At 43.3% G+C, this 17,719-nt stretch overlaps 2 protein-coding genes across 2 annotated transcripts in view; both read right to left on the reverse strand.

The window, feature by feature from the left end:
* Window positions 1-2,224: 2,224 nt before the first annotated feature.
* C4H15orf40 (chromosome 4 C15orf40 homolog) lies at window positions 2,225-7,334 on the reverse strand. The gene is made up of 4 exons (XM_041752481.1): window positions 7,177-7,334; window positions 6,647-6,767; window positions 4,890-5,017; window positions 2,225-3,652 (listed from the first exon to the last, which is right to left on the reverse strand). Exons 1-4 carry the CDS (start codon window positions 7,288-7,290, stop codon window positions 3,557-3,559), a joined length of 459 nt encoding a protein of 152 aa, XP_041608415.1. The 5' UTR covers window positions 7,291-7,334; the 3' UTR covers window positions 2,225-3,556.
* Window positions 7,335-8,274: 940 nt separating this feature from the next.
* Window positions 8,275-17,719, reverse strand: part of BTBD1 (BTB domain containing 1) — a 41,093-nt gene continuing 31,648 nt past the window's right edge. Inside the window, exons 6-8 of the mRNA XM_041752672.1 lie at window positions 14,066-14,153; window positions 10,966-11,112; window positions 8,275-10,101 (exon numbers count right to left, since the gene is read on the reverse strand). Coding sequence (XP_041608606.1) covers window positions 9,943-10,101; window positions 10,966-11,112; window positions 14,066-14,153 — 394 coding nt within the window. The 3' untranslated portion in view covers window positions 8,275-9,942. The remainder of the gene's footprint in view (window positions 10,102-10,965; window positions 11,113-14,065; window positions 14,154-17,719) is intronic.

Consider the following 17,719-nt stretch of genomic DNA (forward strand, 5'->3'; position numbering starts at 1 on the left):
ATTAGTAACATACGAATGTACATGTACCTGTCTCCCCTCTTCCTTCCTAGGACGTCAGTTGTCTAGATGTCTAGATGGCCATGGGCTTTTTTGCTTTTGAAATCAGAGAACTTTACTAGGTTTTATCTCCTTGTCAATCATTCTTCGTCAGTGTCTCCCCTGCCCCTCCGCCCCGGGACACTGCACTTCTTATTCTTTAAAATAATTTTTTTTTCCAGTATTTTCTTGATTATATCTTGAAATCTTTGTTCAATTTTGGGGGTTCCTTTTCAGAATCTCAATTATGTCTGTGTTGACTTCCCTTTGCCTGACTTAGCCTTGTCATTTTCTTTCTTTGCTCACCTTTCTCTATCCTGGCCTCCAGATTGTCATATTTTCAGCCTCTTCTTTGTTGTTTGCAACATGGCCTCTATTTCCATTATGCTTTTTATTTTTTTAAAAGTTTGAGTAGCCACATTTCAAGTGCTCAGTAACCATGTGCCTAGCAGCTACCATAATGACAGCACAGTTTGGGAAGAGGACTAAAGGCCTGGAGTTCTGTTGACTTGACTCCCTTATTCTCCACAGTTCTCCAACCCCCCAACGTATCTCTAGGGAAACGGAAGGCTCTGAAACAATCTGAAAGCCAGTGTGATAGTAAAACCACTTCTGGAGGAGTTTTCTGTAGAAATGACCACTGAGTTTATAAACTGTGCTGCCAAGTTTGCCCAGACTGTTTGCCCATACAAGGGGATTCGCTGGGCCCTGGGGCACACAGCTAGGAAAGGATTACAAAATGCTGAAAACTATCAATTGAATAAGAAAGACTGTCAGAGGAACGCATGTGTGGGCAGAAGTTGGTGGTCTTCCCCAAGCCTAGAGAAGGGGAGCTCCTGTGCCAGGAAGTGTCCACATCCAGTGTTATCCCAGGAGAAGGGATGATGAGATAGAGTCTATCTCAGATGGTCATAGCTCCTCTGCCCCACCCCCTAATTTCCTGGGTTCTGAATCCAAGCATCTTCAAATGATGACTGGCTTCTTGAAGAGATTTCCCAAAGCAACAGAATGTACTCACTAGAGGAACCCACTATACAGTCTATTTGGCAGATGTGTCCTTCACTCGAATTAATAACCTGGCATTGTGTTTAGAAATTAATCCCTTGCCAATTTTTCAGCGTGATTGCATTTTCAAAGACACCAACTAAATGGGATTTCTGAAAGCTGCAGAATGAAAGGAGACACTCGGGGGCCATGCTGACTCCACTGAGGTACTGAGCTGGGACCTCCAAGTACTCAGGGTGTTTACCACCTCACTGGCCCACACTCAACTCAAGGAATGAGGGGATAAGCCTAAGAAATGTCTCCAAGACCAGACGAGAAGGATCTGTGACATTGACTGGTAGGTACTAAAGAAGACATTTCCTACTAGTACTGCTCACTTCAAAAGGAACGGTTAGTCCCTTCAAATTGTGTGGCTTTCTGCTGTTGCGTTATGGTGCCACCTCTTGGATGTAAATTGAAAATCTAGCTTCTTAAAAATTTTAGTCTCTAGTTACGTTAAAAACCTATAGTTGGGGGACATCTGGGTGTCTCAGTGGTTGAGCATCTGCCTTGGGCTCATGTTGTGATCCCAGGGTCTTGGGAATGAGTCCCACATCCAGCTCCCAACAGGGAGCCTGCTTCTCCCTCTGCCTTTGTCTCTGCCTCTAGCTTTCATGAATAGGTAAACAAAATCTTTAAAAAATAAAATTAAAAAAAATAAAAATCTGTAGTTGGGGTCACAATGGGTTTTTAAATTTATATTCTGTATTACAGCTCAGGAAACTACTTAACCAAATCCCTGGAATCTATAAAAGGGGGAGGGAGGGTATGCTGGCAGCCCACAGCCCAGAGAACTGCCTCCTGAAGTTTTTAGCTGTTTGGAACTTTAAACATTGCAAAGTTGCCACCTACATCTGCTTCTCCCCACCCCCTAGACACCAAAGGAGTGGGGAGAAGCTGAGAGCTTTTGGAAAATACCAGAGCTTTTCTGAGTGGCCTCTTTTCCTGCTGGAGGGGGTAACGTGGACATGAAGCCTAGAGCTGTTACCTTTTTGCCTCTGTGAAGGAAATAGGACCTAAGGATGTAACTGGCATTGCAAGCTAGTGAGTCAGGGGAAGGAAAGAAAGGGATCCTTTATGACACTACTGAGCTGCTGCATCAGACTAATCCCTAAGTAAACCCTACCTCTGAACTTGCCAGGTATCGGGCAAACAAATCCCTTTATTGTATAAGCCAGATACAGCTGGGTTTCTCTTGTCAAGGAAAGCATCCTAACCGTGATCCAAAAAACATAAGTAAAATGCCTTTAGAGCTAATACATTGGAATGTATAGGGAAAGAGTAGGAAAAGTTTTGAAGCCAAGACCAGGTACAACAGAAGCACATTTGGAGGCAGTATGGCTTGATGGTTAGAAAAGAAGGCAGTGAGCATAACTCATGTTCTGTCGTTAGTGTTGGCTGTGATCTTGGGTAATCCAGGTGACTTGTCCTTGGTTCCTATCAACAGAGTAAGACTTGTACTAGATGACTGTTTCCCAGCTCTTTCACCATCAGTAGTTTTTATTATTGGTCCTTCTTGGAGATTTTGTATTTTAAAACATTTTGTCTACCAGTACATTTTCTCACATACATACTTAGACAAAAGCACACATCTGCTTTGATTCTGATCAGCAAAGATAATGAACTTATTTATCTGCCCAAGTCACTATAATTTGCATTGGATATTTAAAAACAAAGTATTTATTATTAGCTTCTGAAGCTTTAATGTAGATATGACTTTTTTTTTTTGTAGATATGATTTCTGATAGGCCTTTACAAATACTGAAAGTAGCTTCCAGGCCCACTTCTTTTAAGGATCTTTGGAGATTCATAAGACCTACCAGTTTGAAGACTGTAAGTTACAATCCAATGAGGACGAAAATTCAGTGACTTCCCCAAAATACTTAACACTAAATTATAAGTCCTGATTACTATTTACTTTTTCACAAAATGCTCCATAGAGTTTTAAAAAGACACAAAAAGCATTTTTGTATTTAGATAAGCCTTTTAAAATATAAAATAAGACCACAAAGCAGTGTGACGGGTTTTCTTCTGTCACTTGTAAACTCTAGAGAAGGGAATCCTCAGAACACTGGAAGTGCTGTGGAAATAATCTTCATTTACAATCAGGATAAACTGCATTCAGCCAGGAGTCAATGGGTCTTGGTTCTAACTGCCATCCTGTACGATGTGATCCTGAACAAGTCTCTCAACTTCTGGAAGCCCCACCACAGGATGAAAGGGGCTTGAAGATCCCTTCCAGCTGTTCCTGTGTAATGCGATGAGATCGGACTAATGTTCCAACCTGTTTGGGGTCAGGGATGTTAGAACCTGAATTGAACAGAAGTACTTTTTAAATTCCTGCTTCTTTTTTGAGTCCTAAATTTTTTTTTTTTCATATTCTTCCATGCACTGAAATATATTTTCCTACTTAACAGGCTCTTCACTAATAGCAATTAAAAAAGCTTCTCAAGGATGTATTTCTCATAACTTGCTTTTATTTCTTCTCGACTTGTTGCTTTAATTTCTCCAAGATCTCTTCAGCAGTTGTGGATGCTAATAGCTTCACCACTTTTTCACGAGATTTACCACCCTGGACCAAAAGGAAAAAATGGTGTCAGGATGACCCACTGAACATTTTAGTGCTATTAGAGACAGCAGAGCTCAGCTGTATCCATCACAGCTGTGTCTTTAGGGGGCTGCCACAGGTGGACTAAGCTATTGCTTTCTCTCAGTCATTTCTGGATTTCTGGTCTAACTGAAGACTCTCTTAGATTCCACCTTACTACTAATGTGTACAACTCTCCAGGGTTTTTACCTTCATACATCGATTTCTGTAATAAAAACTGGCATTAAAATTTCAAAATGAAGAGAGTCCAGATGTAGAATATTGTATTTTTAAGTACTTCTTTGTTTAAATTAAAAGTGAAAAATTATTTGTAAATTACCAAACACTGGGGTTTTATATAAACTTTGTATAAAAATAATTCCAAATATAGAACAAATTGCTGTTCTGTCACATTTCTGAAAACAAACAACAACAACAAAAAAAAACAGAAACAAACACAAATGCTGTAATTCCACAACCAACTGAGCCGAGGGTTTCATTTTAAAACATCCTTTAAAGGAGGTAAGATCTGAGCAAGGATTATCTATAGGGGTAGAAAAGTGGGAAGTGCCTTTCAGGCAAATGTCAGAGTGTGTGCACCGACAGAGAATCAGAAATGACCTGCCACAGGTGGGAGATATATTGAGGGAAGTGGCCCAATGGGAGAAATTTTTAGATGCAGCCTTTTAACCAAAGACTCTGAATGCCCACTGGAACCTGATCTAAAGAGTGTATCTCTAGAAGCATAGGTGGATCTCACTCCTGCAAATAATGTTTCAGTAAGTCTAGAGTGATGCCCAGGAATGTGTGTTTCAGACATCATTCCCAGGTGATTCTGATACCCACACTTACAGAAAATTCGTAATACTAATGATTTCATCTGGCTTTCTCTCTTCCTAAAGGAACCCTTTCAGATTTGTCAGTATGGTGATGACTTGAAGGAAGAGACAAGCAAGATCAATCTGACAGCAGGTACAGGGATACATGAAGGAAGAAAATGCTCGAAACGGTAGCTAAAGAACACGTACAGAACATGGTCAGTCCGAGTAAGGATGAGGGCATCAGGAATGAAGACTACACAAAACTCACACATTTAGTGATTAAATGAGAGTTAAAAAAAAAAAAAAAAAAAAACAAATTTTTCAACTACTTGGAAAAGAATCCATTTTTATAAAAGAATGGCTAATGTGTAATTATCGAAGCTGTTTCCAGAGAGACTTACCTTATCCAAAACCACATCACTCTTCCTGAGCTCCAGGACCTTGGAAAGGTACCGACAGAGCTCGGCATTAGCCTCTCCTTCTGATGCGGGAGCTGCGATGGCCACGCTCACGGCTTCTGCTGTCACATCTGGAATGAAATCAGTGAGGACTGTATCCTTAAGGAGCAAGGATATTTTGTAAAAGGGTTTACAGTTGCCTGGCACAGAGTGGGTTTTTCACTGATAACTATTGCATGAAGTAATGAGCAAGTAAACTACTCCCACTTGAAGGAACATAAACATGATAAATATGCCTCCACCGTTTCAGGAAACAAAGCCAGAGAAAACCGACATTTACCCTGCCCTGTGGACCAAGACAGGCCTCGTGTCCCGTGCCTTAGGCAACTAGAAACTGCCCAATTGATAGGAAGAGAGAGCCCCAAGGCAGGACCAGGAGCTGGTGTGAATGGGCGAGTTCACAGGTTCTGTCATCAGGAAAAGGAGTACTGAGCTAGATTGAGCTTATGTGGAATGCTGCTTAATGCTTTTATAATACAGCATTTAAACATTTACATAGCACTTGGCACAACCTGCCTCTAGTTCTCCATGGTTATTCTGGAGAAAGAGAAATATGTACTCAAAGGAGCTTGCAAGTGAGCGTAAGCTGGTCCCCATGTGGGGTCACGCAGCCATTTTCACACACTTACACCCTGTCCACCTGAATGGCGTGGCCACAGAATACACAAGCACTAAGTGGCACAACAACCTACCTCCTGTCCTGTCACCAATTCCAGTTCTAAGATGTCCCCATTTTCCACACTTCAGTACCTTTCAAATGCACCTACTGTGTCTCACAATAGGTGGGAAGAAAGCATTCATGTGGATTGTCTTGCCAGTACACAAAATACTTGTGTACCTTCTGGCTGACGGCACCTGGGATTTAATGACACGACATATGCCGAAAGCAGACTGTCCACTGGGCCTCCTCAGAAAACGCTGGCCATGGTGGGTGCAGCCCACACACAGCCAAGCTAATATGGCCACTAGCACAAATGAGGCCCAACACCCCAATCCTGAGAATTCTCAGGTCTTGTTTTCAAAGTATAAAAAGAGAAAAGAGAAAGACCCTCACAACAATTCAGATCAATGGTCCTCAAACTTCTTTCCCTACCCAGAATACCATCCCCAACCCCACCCCCACACAAGTTCCCCTGGACTCCCAACATGTACAATAGATGAAAACACAGCTCCTCCGGAGCCCTGCCTGTTGACCGACCGGCGTCGCACCTAAGAGATCTCTGAGGCACCTTTGGGCTCCAGGGAACAGACTGAAAGCCTCTTAGTCCAGTACCCCACCCCACAGAGAGAACAGGGCCCAGGAGCTGATGACCAGAGCGCTCAGATACCAGGTTTTCCCTTCCTCCGTGGGTCGATGGTCATTAAACTCAACCAAAGTGTCTCTTCTCTCTTTCTCTGGCCAATGCCTCTAGTTCTGAAATAGGACAAACTAGTTAATTCTAGGCTACCCATCTGTCTACATGTGCTCTTTCTAAAGTACCGTATTCTAGAAAGCATACTCGGTATGTTTTCAGCATCGTATGTTCACTTTTGACACTGGATTTACACCTTTACGTTAGAATCTAGAATTTTAAAATGGGGAAGCGTCTAATCCCACGTGCGAGAAGCACACTGACTGGACCGGATCAACTCTGAGCTACCCCAGGCAGAGGGAGGATGGAGGGGGGCCCCCGTGACTCCCACCTCATGTCCACATATACCTGTCACAGCGTTTTGTTTGGACCCTGGCTTGGCGCGGATGGCTATGGTGACACCACCTCTGGGATCCACCGTCACAGGGCCTAAGGAAGGAGGTGGTCTCTCTGGCTCCGGGCTCTTCCCCTAAAACGACAACCACCACGCGACAACTTGACGGGCTAGAGGAGCCTTCCCACACGTGTGGCTCCCTTTCACCGTTAACCAAGACGAGCCAGTCGCGCGCGGGGATTTCTGGCCACCGGGAGAGGTTTCCCGAGCGTTCGCGATCAGTTCTCCACGAAGCCCTCCGATCCGCCGGGTGTCCCGGCCCGGGCTCCCCGTCCTCGCACCTCCCGCAGCACGCGCTGACCAACGCCCGCGAGCCACCGGGCCGGAGGTGTGCGTCCGTGGGAGCGGAGGGGACGGGAGCCGTGCCACAGCCGCCGGCTCCAGGCACCGGCCGGAGGGCGGCGGAAGGCCGCAGCAGCCCCCGCGCCCCGCCTCTCTCCCGCGCGCCTCCCACCCTCCCCCTGCCACGGGGCTTGCCACCGGCCTTGTTCGTCGCACCAGCCTTCTTGGGCATCTCGGCGCCCAAGGGGAGCCCCGCGGAGGCTCTGGCCCCGCGTCCCGGCACGAGCCGCCTCAGCCCGCGGCCTAGCCGCAGCATCCCCGCGGGGGAGCCGGGCGGCGGCGGGGCGGCGCCGGAAGAGCCCTCTGCGCCTGCGCACGCGGCGGGCGGGAGCGGCCTGGCAGGCCCGCGCCCCCGCTCCGGCTCGAGGGCGACCCCTCCCGGCCGGCGGGAGCGTGGCGGCTCGTCCAGGAAGGCTGGAGAGCTGGGCCGGGATCCGTCCGGGTAGTGACGGCCCTACCCCTACCGCACCCCTCACCCCACACAGCCGGAGGAAGGCCGTGCTACCGCTGGTCTTCTCTTTCCTCGGGAGTAAAGGGTCGCAGTGAGCGGCGCGGCTAGCCCAGGGCCAGGAGCGCGCCGGCCCCTGCTGCCCTCCGGCGCAGCCCGCGGTCAACCGCACCCGCCCGGTGCCGGCGCCGAGGACCGCCCGCTGCCAAGGACAGGAAGGGCCATTCTGACGCGCGGGACGGCGGGAGATGAAGCTGGAGGCGGGCAGCCCCGTGTGTTGCGGCGTGGCCGGTGGAGGCCCGAGGTGGGCGCCCGCCGCCGACGTGGGGATGGTGGCCGGGCCCGGGATGAGGGCGGGGGCCGGAGCCATCATCTCCGGGACCTTCGGGAGTGCAGCCGGGGAGCGAGCCCGGGACCGCAGCCCTGCTCCCCCGACGCACCCTCTCAGCCGCGGAATCGCTGCCCGTGAGGTGGGCCTAACGACGCACCTCATCCCGACCGCGTCGGCGCCTGCCGCGGCGGCACCGAGGCTGTTAGGAGCACTGGTCAGAGTAACTACCGGAGTAGTCTCCATTCGCCCTCCTGAGGGCAGCCCAAGGGGGAAACCTGAGGCCCCGGAAGAGATCAAGCAGCCGAGGTTCCTGCTCTATGGCCCTAAGGCAGCAGCCAGGCATCATGTGTGGGGCAGTACTTCCTAAATGTAAAATTAAACCTCACTTAACTAGAACCCTTATTCCAAACGGTGTCTTACACTCAGCTTTCAGAAGAAAAGACAATGACAAAAAATAATAATAAAATAAAAGGATAATAGGTATTTATTTTTTTTTCAAATTCCAGGGGATGTCCGTATCAGTCAACAGTTCCAGTCCTTACACCCTCTACAGCTACCTTCAGTTACAATCATCCTTCAGTACAACACACATGAGAAGCATCCAAAAGGCCTCGAATGTCAAAAACACATGAACTTACCCAGGGCACACCATACTTTGTAAGGTAGGAGTACTTCCCATAAGTTACTACAGAGTGTTTGGTTAATCTTTAGTTAACCAGAGCCACACACCCCATAGATGTTCCAGTTAACTGAGGTTTAGGGCCCTAGGACAATGTTACCAGAGAAAAATGCCCCTTCTTCAGCTATTCTGAGACCTCTGCCACCAACACACCTCGCAACCTTCTTGAAAATATAAAAGGAAGTACGATTTTGGATGAGAAATTTTTTGTACTAATTACTATTATTTAGAAAACCTCAATTCTTTTTACATTGTTACTTAAAAGAACTGTGATTTTTAACAATCTCCCCAAACTATTTGATACAACTTAATTACACGTTTTATTTTTTTACAAGATAATCACTTTCAAGGGAAAAAAGTATTTATATAAAAATTCTGCTTTATAAAAAAGTACGTAAATGTTATTCTACCAGGCATACTTCCTATGCCCTCCTAATACAGCTGCACCTGTGACCCGAGAGGCCATAAATATGAAACACATCTTCCCTCAGGTAGAACTGTGTAGGTGACAGAAAGTATACTTTCAGCAGGAGTGATTCTGTTGGATATCTTTAAAATTTCAAAGTAGCTGTTAGAAAGGTCAGTATTTTATTGTTTCTTCTTCTGTAATATTATCGCCTGGCCACCACCACCAGCGCCATCTCAATCTTGGGCATTCTCAGGAGCATCCCCCATACAGATACACAAGTACAGTGCTGCACTTTAGTGATACAGAATCCAGTCTAGACTATACCTTTAGATCCTCTGTTTATGCCATATTATTGTGAATCTATACAAACTCCACTTATATTTTAAAACCGTACTATGTAACACATGACTATATACTATTATAAAATATCCTTTTTTGTAAATACATGGAAAATTTTCTTGGGCATTTATTAGGCCTACTTTAGCAATATTCCAAATGCTAACAACCGATTACTTCAAAACTCCAAATATAAAGTCAATTTTCTTAATTTTCTGAAATTAGTTATGTGAATTAATGAGAATTCTGTAGGAACACTGACCCATCTCAGCTCATGTAACCTTCAGAATACTTAAGCCGGTAAGTCCAACTCCTCTAATCTTCACAACAGTTAAAGCAACAACACTACCAGCTGTCTGAAACAAGGATCTTTCTATAAACTGTTGAAAGACCGTGAGTCAGCTATCTACAAAATTATACAAGATAAAGCTGAAAGAACCACATGGTTTTTTTTTTAAGTTCTCTTTAAAAAGAGAATCCAGTTCTCTTTTCTCTTAAGGTTATAAGAAAATGGAAATTCTGCTTTTAAACCATGCAGAGATTTAAATCAACATTCTTCATCTCCTCTCTAAGAAACTAAAATGTTTCTTATCTTACAATTATAAATATTCATGACGCTCAAACTATTTTTTTGTGGCCAGTTTTTTATGCCTTTGAGATTAGACAGTATGGTACTATTTAGCCAAGATGTATGAGAATGCTAAATTATGTATAAAATATTATTTCTGGTATTTGTCCATCTTCTATTGAAGTGCCATTATTATTGCCAGGGGAACTGAAAAAGAAAAAAACAGTCTTGCTAGCAGCAGGTGTCTCATGCACGACTTTCTTCAATCCTTTTGTGCCATAGTGGGAATCTGGACCCTAAATGAGAACAAAAGGTTCATTAGTCATTTTCACTTAATAAGCAATTTAATGTGGTGTTTTAATTAGATTAATGATCTCTTATATTTCATTATAGTTCTTATATGAAATTTTATGTTAAGCCATTTAATGGAAAATAAAGTTTCTGCTACTTTAGAGTAGCAGAAAATCATTAAATCATTAAATTTTAAATCATTTAAAATCATTAGAGCCAGTTAATGATTAAAAATACTGACTATAGAGGTCAGCTTTTAGACAAGAGTGAAATGGTTTTATTTTTTTAAAGATTTTATTTACCTATTCATGAGAGACACAGAGAGAGAGAGGCAGAGATGCAGGCAGAGGGAGAAGCAGGCTCCATGCAGGGAGCCTGATGTGGGATTTGATCCTGGGATTCCAGGATCACACCCTGAGCCAAAGGCAGACGCTTAGCTGCTGAGCCACCCAGGCATCCTGTGAAATGGTTTTTAATTTTTTTTTTAATTTTTATTTATTTATGATAGAGAGAGAGAGAGAGAGAGAGAGAGAGAGGCAGAGACACAGGCAGAGAGAGAAGCAGGCTCCATGCACCGGGAGCCCAATGTGGGATTCGATCCCGGGTCTCCAGGATTGCGCCCTGGGCCAAAGGCAGGCGCCAAACCGCTGTGCCACCCAGGGATCCCCTGTGAAATGGTTTTAATAATTATCTCCTGTCAAACATTTAATCTCCTGCTCAAAGGGCTATGTCTTAGCTCCCAGCTTCCGTCTTTCTCCTCATCCTAAAGGTTTTACTGTCAGTGACTCTCAGCTTCTGTGGAAAATTGCTGTGACATGCAAGAAGAAACCCACCAGTTCACCCCCTGGAACGTCCTGGAAGACCCTTACTTTGAGTGTTGCACATGCCGTGTAGCACACGTTGGGCAGGATCTCTATAGGTTCTTTGAACATGACCCTGAATGTGTTAGCAGTTCCATCACAACTGAATCCAGTATCGTTTTGTCCCAGGGTCTGTTTTTTTTCATATTCGATGATCTGCAATGTTTCAAAGAGAAGATACACTTCAGTTGATGTAGCTGAAGTTTCAGAAAAGAATACGGAGCCCTTAAAACAGCGGCTGTGTCTCTGCCGTGTAATTCTTCTCACCCCCAGAGACAGCTCTAACAGGCAGTCAGGAGTGGGGAGGATGCCAGCTCATGAGCTCGGCTGTGGGACAGAGGGGCTTCCATGGAAGACACACAGTTCGGGGAACTGGTTTTAGAACACTTGGATTTTAGATACTGTGGAAAATGGGCCTTTGCTCCTTGCTAGTCTTGCCGCTAGAAAATTTGCAGAGCCATTTCCTATGTCTAAATGTTATTTACTGAATTAAAATGACCTGAAATGCAGTATTCAAGTATGCATATATCAAAAATGTGAAAACCTTGTGTTTTCAATTTTGTTCCATCATCTGTGCCAGGCACTGAAGGACTCACCTTCAAGGAACTTCCAGCCACTAGACATATGTACATATGTACTGAGTGACATACATATGTACTGAGTACATATGTACTGAGTGACAACTCAGTACAGCATTTGCAGTAAGGGCTATGCATAAGGTCAAGCCGTTCAGTGGAGGAGAATTTTATCTTGTCAGGAAGGGGTTAGGCTGCACAGAGGAGAGCTTTAAAAGCTCCAGTTAGAGCCCACCCTGGGTTACAAAGGTCCATTTGAGGGGGCAGCAGGTGCAGAGGCGGAGGCTCACAGACCTGCCTTTTTTGCATACATCAGATAAAAACAGGAATGGTAAAAAAAAACGACCAAACCAGTAGATGCTGTGTGAGGTGAGGACAGTGGTCATCTCTGCAGGGATAGTGACCAGAAAAGATCACAGGGAGACTCCCAGGGCACTCAAACATCTTGTTCCTTGATCTGGCTGCACAAGTGTGTTCAGTTTGTAAAAAGTGAAACACACGTACTGCTTAGAAATATGTGCACTTTTCTATACATAGATCACAGATCCATAAAAAAACTTAAAGACCCGGCATGCTGGTGTCCTGGGGTAAAGTAGTAAGCCCCAGGCTCTGGCTGTGGCAGTATAATCCACAGCAAACTGCCACACTTCCCTGAGCCCCAGTTGTTTCATTTGGTGGAAACCCTGCTTTGCCTTCCTCCTAAGGCGGCTGTAGGAATCCCATTAGAAACTCCAATTTTAGTATATGTGCGGCCCAAGCGAGCACCTATTAGAAACTCCAGCAACACCAGTGGCAGATCGCGTTGCAAACACTTCAAGTGCATCCCATCACAAAGCTGTACGGTGGGCGCCACGGCTGCCACAGCAGACAAGGGAACTGAGGCTGAGACACTACATGATTTGCCCACCATCGCAGCTCGAGGTGGTGGAGCTGAGACTCAAACCCAGGAGGATCTGCCTGGTGGTGGATCTGGAGGGGGCGTGACGCTAGCCACTGGGGGAAGAAAATAAACACAAGTCCTATTTTTACTCATTTTACTCAGTTTTTATTATTCTACCATTTCAATACACCTATATCCCTGATGCCCTCTCTTGGGTCTGCAGATTATACAGCCTGCTTAAGTGGGTTCACGGATCCTCCTGGGATAGGATCTTAACACTACTTATAAAGTGAAAAGGGGAGTGCTCATGAAAAGCCTTTATACCCCTCAGAGGTTTGCTATGGTTTTACTGTACTTAACACAAGAAAAATAAAATTTTCTAACCATTGAAATCTTTCAAATAAATAATTTCAGTGGGTTCTGAACCTCAATTTGTTAAAAATATTTAAAATGTCATTAACTGGTTTGTAAGAGTAACAAATTTACATCAGTGATGTAAATTTATCAGCTGATTTCTTATTCAAAAAAATATTTATTCAAATAATCTCTATGCCCAAGGAGGGGCTCAAAGTCACAACCTCGAGATCAAGAGTTGCATACTCTTCTGACAGAGCCAGATGGGCACCCATCAGCTGAATTTTTTTTAAGATTTATTTGAGAGCCTGAGTGGGAAGGGCAGAGAGGAAGACTCTCAAGCAGACTCTGCACTGAGCCCAACATGGGATGGACTCCATCTCACGACCCGAGCCGAAACCAAGAGTTGGGGGTCTGACTGCGCCTCCCAGGCACCCCAACCGAGTTCCGATATAACTGTAGCAAACAGGATTAGACTATGAGCATGTCACGAGCAGAGCCAATAATGTGGTTCTTCCATTCGTAGCAAGGTGTCTTTGTGAGGTGGTGAAGAATCTTTTACAGCTATCATTCAATCAGACCTCTGAATCATTCCATATTTGGAAAACTAATGATGCATTTTGAACACAAAGGTCACCAAGGTTTTCACTATTAAAACTAATGTATTAATAACATTTTAGGGAAGGCAGTTATTTTGATAAAAGTTTTCAAACACTGTTTACTTCCTCTTCTCATTTCTATTGTTTCCTTATGCAAAATTATCAAAATACAGTATTGCATTGCATGTGCATAGTTTGTAAATACAAGACCACTTCATAGATGTGTTTCAAATACGATTTTACTAATTGGGGTGTGAATCACGATAGCGGAAGAACACTGGTTTACTGGAAGGGAATGAGAGGTACCTAACTGAGGTGGAACACATCTCAAGAATGAGGCAGGGCAGAGTCCAACAACCAGAAATCAGGTGTTTAGTTTTGAGAAATTAGACAGTTTCAAGGGCTAAAGTTCAAAGTGCTGTGAAAAACAGCAGGTGGATGTTTTAAGACAGCCAATGCACAACAGGAATGGCCGGCAGAAGTATTCCTGGAGAAAGGAGAGCTCCTTATATGCTAATGCTTCTGTGAAGGACCGCAATTCCCCTAAAACTCCTCTTTGGTCGGCAATAAAACAAAAATGTCCTGGCATTCTGATGGCTTTGATAATTCTACTGAAACCTGGATTTTGTTAAAATGAGATCTTATTGTAAAATCACATTGGTCATATTTCGAGATGATATATAGTGAGGAAGAAAGTGTACCTGTATATTCACTTGATAATCCGTGGGACCATGAATAGATCCATATAAACCAAATCCGACTATAGAGATTCTTCTATTAACTGTGAACCTGAGAGAATGAAGCCAAATATAAAATAATACACATAATTCAGTAAGTATTCATAGTCTGAAGGCTTATAAAACTTTTTTAAGTGTTACCTGGAATATCTAATTTTGCCCATAAAAAGGAGAACTGTCATAAATGTGACATCCTTGGAGGTGTCCTCTGTTTACCAAAACTCTAGTAAATTTAACTTAATGCTAACAGTTTTAATTTTTTTTTTATTTATTTATGATAGTCATACAGAGAGAGAGAGAGAGGCAGAGACACAGGCAGAGGGAGAAGCAGGCTCCATACACCGGGAGCCTGACGTGGGATTCGATCCCGGGTCTCCAGGATCGCGCCCTGGGCCAAAGGCAGGCGCCAAACCGCTGTGCCACCCAGGGATCCCCATACTAACACTTTTAAATAGAATTTTTCTCTACTATAATTCTTGAGAGTCAAAGAAAATTTAACCTAAATACCCATTTTTGTTATATTGGTAATTTTAATGGTATATTAGTCTAAATATGTTTGCATATCTTCATGAACACAAACGTGTCCGTCATTAGGCCCAAAGCCCAGCAGCCCAAACTACAACTTAACAGCTTGAGGAATACTTAACTCAGAGCCTGTCAGGTTCAGGTAGTGGGCCTGGCACCAGGGAAATAATGGTCAACAGGCCAGTCTGCCCACACTGCACCGATAGCCTAATGGAGGACACTAGTAACAGGCAAGTGAGCAAAGGACTCCATCAGTAATTATGGGCAGTGATTAGAGCTGGGAAGAAAGCAGGCTGCCAAACAGAACACCGGTGATGCAGTGCTGTGGCCAGGACCTAATTTATGCAGGTGGATCAGGATGAGGTTTCGCACGAAAACAATGGGCAGGTCAAGAAACAGACCCACCTCACTCCATTTTATGAATGTATAAAACAGCCCTGGGAGACTGATCAGAGATGATCTGTGAACGTAAAGCAGGGACTCTCATCGTCTTCTGTAGCAACTTGAGTGATCACTGTTCTCACTACCGCACCAGTTACTTCCTGTCCCGGGTGCTGGGCTTTGGGTTTTTAAGTGAATTATTTCCTTTAATCATCATAACAGCTCTATAAACTAAGTAACAGTATTGTTTTTATTATCTTCAGTTATAGTTCAAGAAACCGAGGTTTAAAAAAAAAAAGAAAAGAAACTGAGGTTTAAGAGAAATGAACTTGCCTATATCAAAAAGTCGACTTAGCTGGGACACAAGTACAAAGACTGCTTGGATCAAAAAGCCAATGCTCTTAATACTATGTCAACCTCTCAATACAGTCCAAGGACCACCTTAAAATTTTTTAAATATGTCATTTACAGTTTTTTTATTTTAAAAAGTTAATATATTCTCTGTAAAAAAAAAATTTAGAAAATGCAGCTAAGCAAACAAAGTAATTTTAAAGCATTTCTAAATCCAGAGATAGCCCCCATTTATCTTTTGGTGCATTCTCTTTTCAGAGTTTTAGTTCTATTTTTTTAAATTTTTTTTTAATTTATTTATGATAGTCACAGAGAGATAGAGAGAGAGGCAGAGACACAGGCAGAGGGAGAAGCAGGCTCCATGCACCCGGAGCCCGACGTGGGATTCGATCCCGGGTCTCCAGGATCGCGCCCTGGGCCAAAGGCAGGCGCCAAACCGCTGCGCCACCCAGGGATCCCTAGTTCTATTTTTTAACAATGGGAAAAGAAGAAATATTTTCTATGACCATGTTATTTTAAAAATCATCTCAAAATATATATTTTTTTGCAACTTCCTTTTAATTTTAAAAGGTAAACAATTACTGTATTTAATTCCTCATTGTTGGATAATCTAGGTTATTTGCTCTTTTTGTTATACAATATTGCCATATGAACAATCTTATGGGGCCTCAATTATATCCTTAGAATAAATTCCTAGAAGTACAATTGCTGAGAAAAATGAAAGGCATGTTCTTAAGGCTTTAGATAAACATTATCAAATTGCTTTCCGCAAAGACTAGCACACTTTCCATCCCACAGGAAACAAAGATCGACTCTATGTCACACTCAGTAATCCTGAGTATTTTCATTTCTTTGTGCCACCGAGAAACTGATGACTGACAAATTCTATTTACGTTTCTTTGATTACCAGGGAGTTAAAACATTTGCTCGTATGCTTACTGTCTACTGGATTTTCTCTTTAATAAGAAATACTCATGTTCTTTTCCCATTTTTCTCTGCTGATGTCTTTTTCATGTGGATTTGAAAGGCCATGTTACACACCTGTGCTTTGTCATTAAATATTCACTACAGAAAGCATCCTGTTTGTCATTTATTTATCAACTTTATGGTGGCTTTGCAAGTAAAAATTTTGGATTATCTACAAATTATGATCTCTGCCAAATTTAAAGAGACCTATCTCACCCACATCGTAACATTCACCTCCTCTAGCATTCTCATGATTTGATTTTTTTAATGTTAAAATTTAACTTTATACAAATATTGGTAGATGGGATAAAAAAGGATCTAACCTTATTTTCCCAGCAGTTAATCCTTTTTTCACCTTCTAAATTTCTTCCCTTATATTTTAAATGCTCATTTATGTTAGACTGGTTTCTGAACTCTGTAGCATGTTCCATGCAACACTTATTTTAACTTTATAATACTTTTCATATTCAATCCATACTTTTTTTTTTAAAGATTTTATTTACTTGACACACACAGAGAGAGAGAAAATATACACAGGGGGAAAGAACCAGGCTCCCCGCTGAGCAGGGAGCCCCGACTCAGGGCTCAATCCCAGGACCTGGGGATCAGGTCATGACCTGAATATGATGGCAGATGCTCAACTGACTGAGCCACCCAGGCGCCCCCATACTGCTCTTCTAAAAAGAGATACATTTAGTCTTCCAGATTAATTTTAGAATAATTTTCCCAAGCCGCTGCTCCATACCAAACACAAGTGACTTTGGAAAGGAACTGCATAACATACCCAGTTAGCCTGGAAAGATTGATTCCAAAGTTCTCCAGTTCTTCATAAAGGTGTAAGTCTGTGTTTCTTTTCTTTCTTTTTTTTTTTAAAGATTTTATTTATTTATTCATGATAAGACACAGAGAGAGGCAGAGGCAGAGGCAGAGGGAGAAGCAGGCTCCATGTAAGAAGCCCGACACGGGACTCGATCCTGGATCTCCAAGATCACGCACTGTGCCAAAGGCAGTGCTAAACCACTGAGCCACCTGGGCTGCCCTAAGTCTGTGTTTCTTACTGGATTTATTCCTGCTCCTTTACGTTGTCACAACAATAAATGGGATCTTTTTTATTTAATATTATAACTGAAAATCTAAACATTTTAAAATTTTATCTTTTTATTGTGGCAAAATATACAACAAAATGTACAACCATCTTAATCATTTTTAAGTGTGCAATTCAGTGGAATTGAGGACTTTCAACCCTTGCCATCATCCATCTCTGTAACTAAATTCTTTTTTTAAGATTTCATCCATTTGTTCATGAGAGACACACAGAGAGAGGCAGACACACAGGCAGAGGGAGAAGGAGCCTGATTGGAACTTGATTCCGGGACTGGGATCATGCCCTGAGCC

The sequence above is a fragment of the Vulpes lagopus genome, chromosome 4 (genome assembly GCF_018345385.1).
Source record: "Vulpes lagopus strain Blue_001 chromosome 4, ASM1834538v1, whole genome shotgun sequence".
Taxonomy (NCBI): domain Eukaryota; kingdom Metazoa; phylum Chordata; class Mammalia; order Carnivora; family Canidae; genus Vulpes; species Vulpes lagopus.

Bases quoted from the DNA above. Each gene is read 5' to 3' on its own strand.
- C4H15orf40 (XM_041752481.1), bottom strand. From the start codon at position 7,290: ATGCTGCGGCTAGGCCGCGGGCTGAGGCGGCTCGTGCCGGGACGCGGG. The intron at 5,018-6,646 runs GTATATGTGGAC...ATTTCATTCCAG, and splicing joins CAAACAAAACGCTGTGACAG to ATGTGACAGCAGAAGCCGTG. The intron at 3,653-4,889 runs GTAAGTCTCTCT...CTTTTGGTCCAG, and splicing joins GTGATGTGGTTTTGGATAAG to GGTGGTAAATCTCGTGAAAA.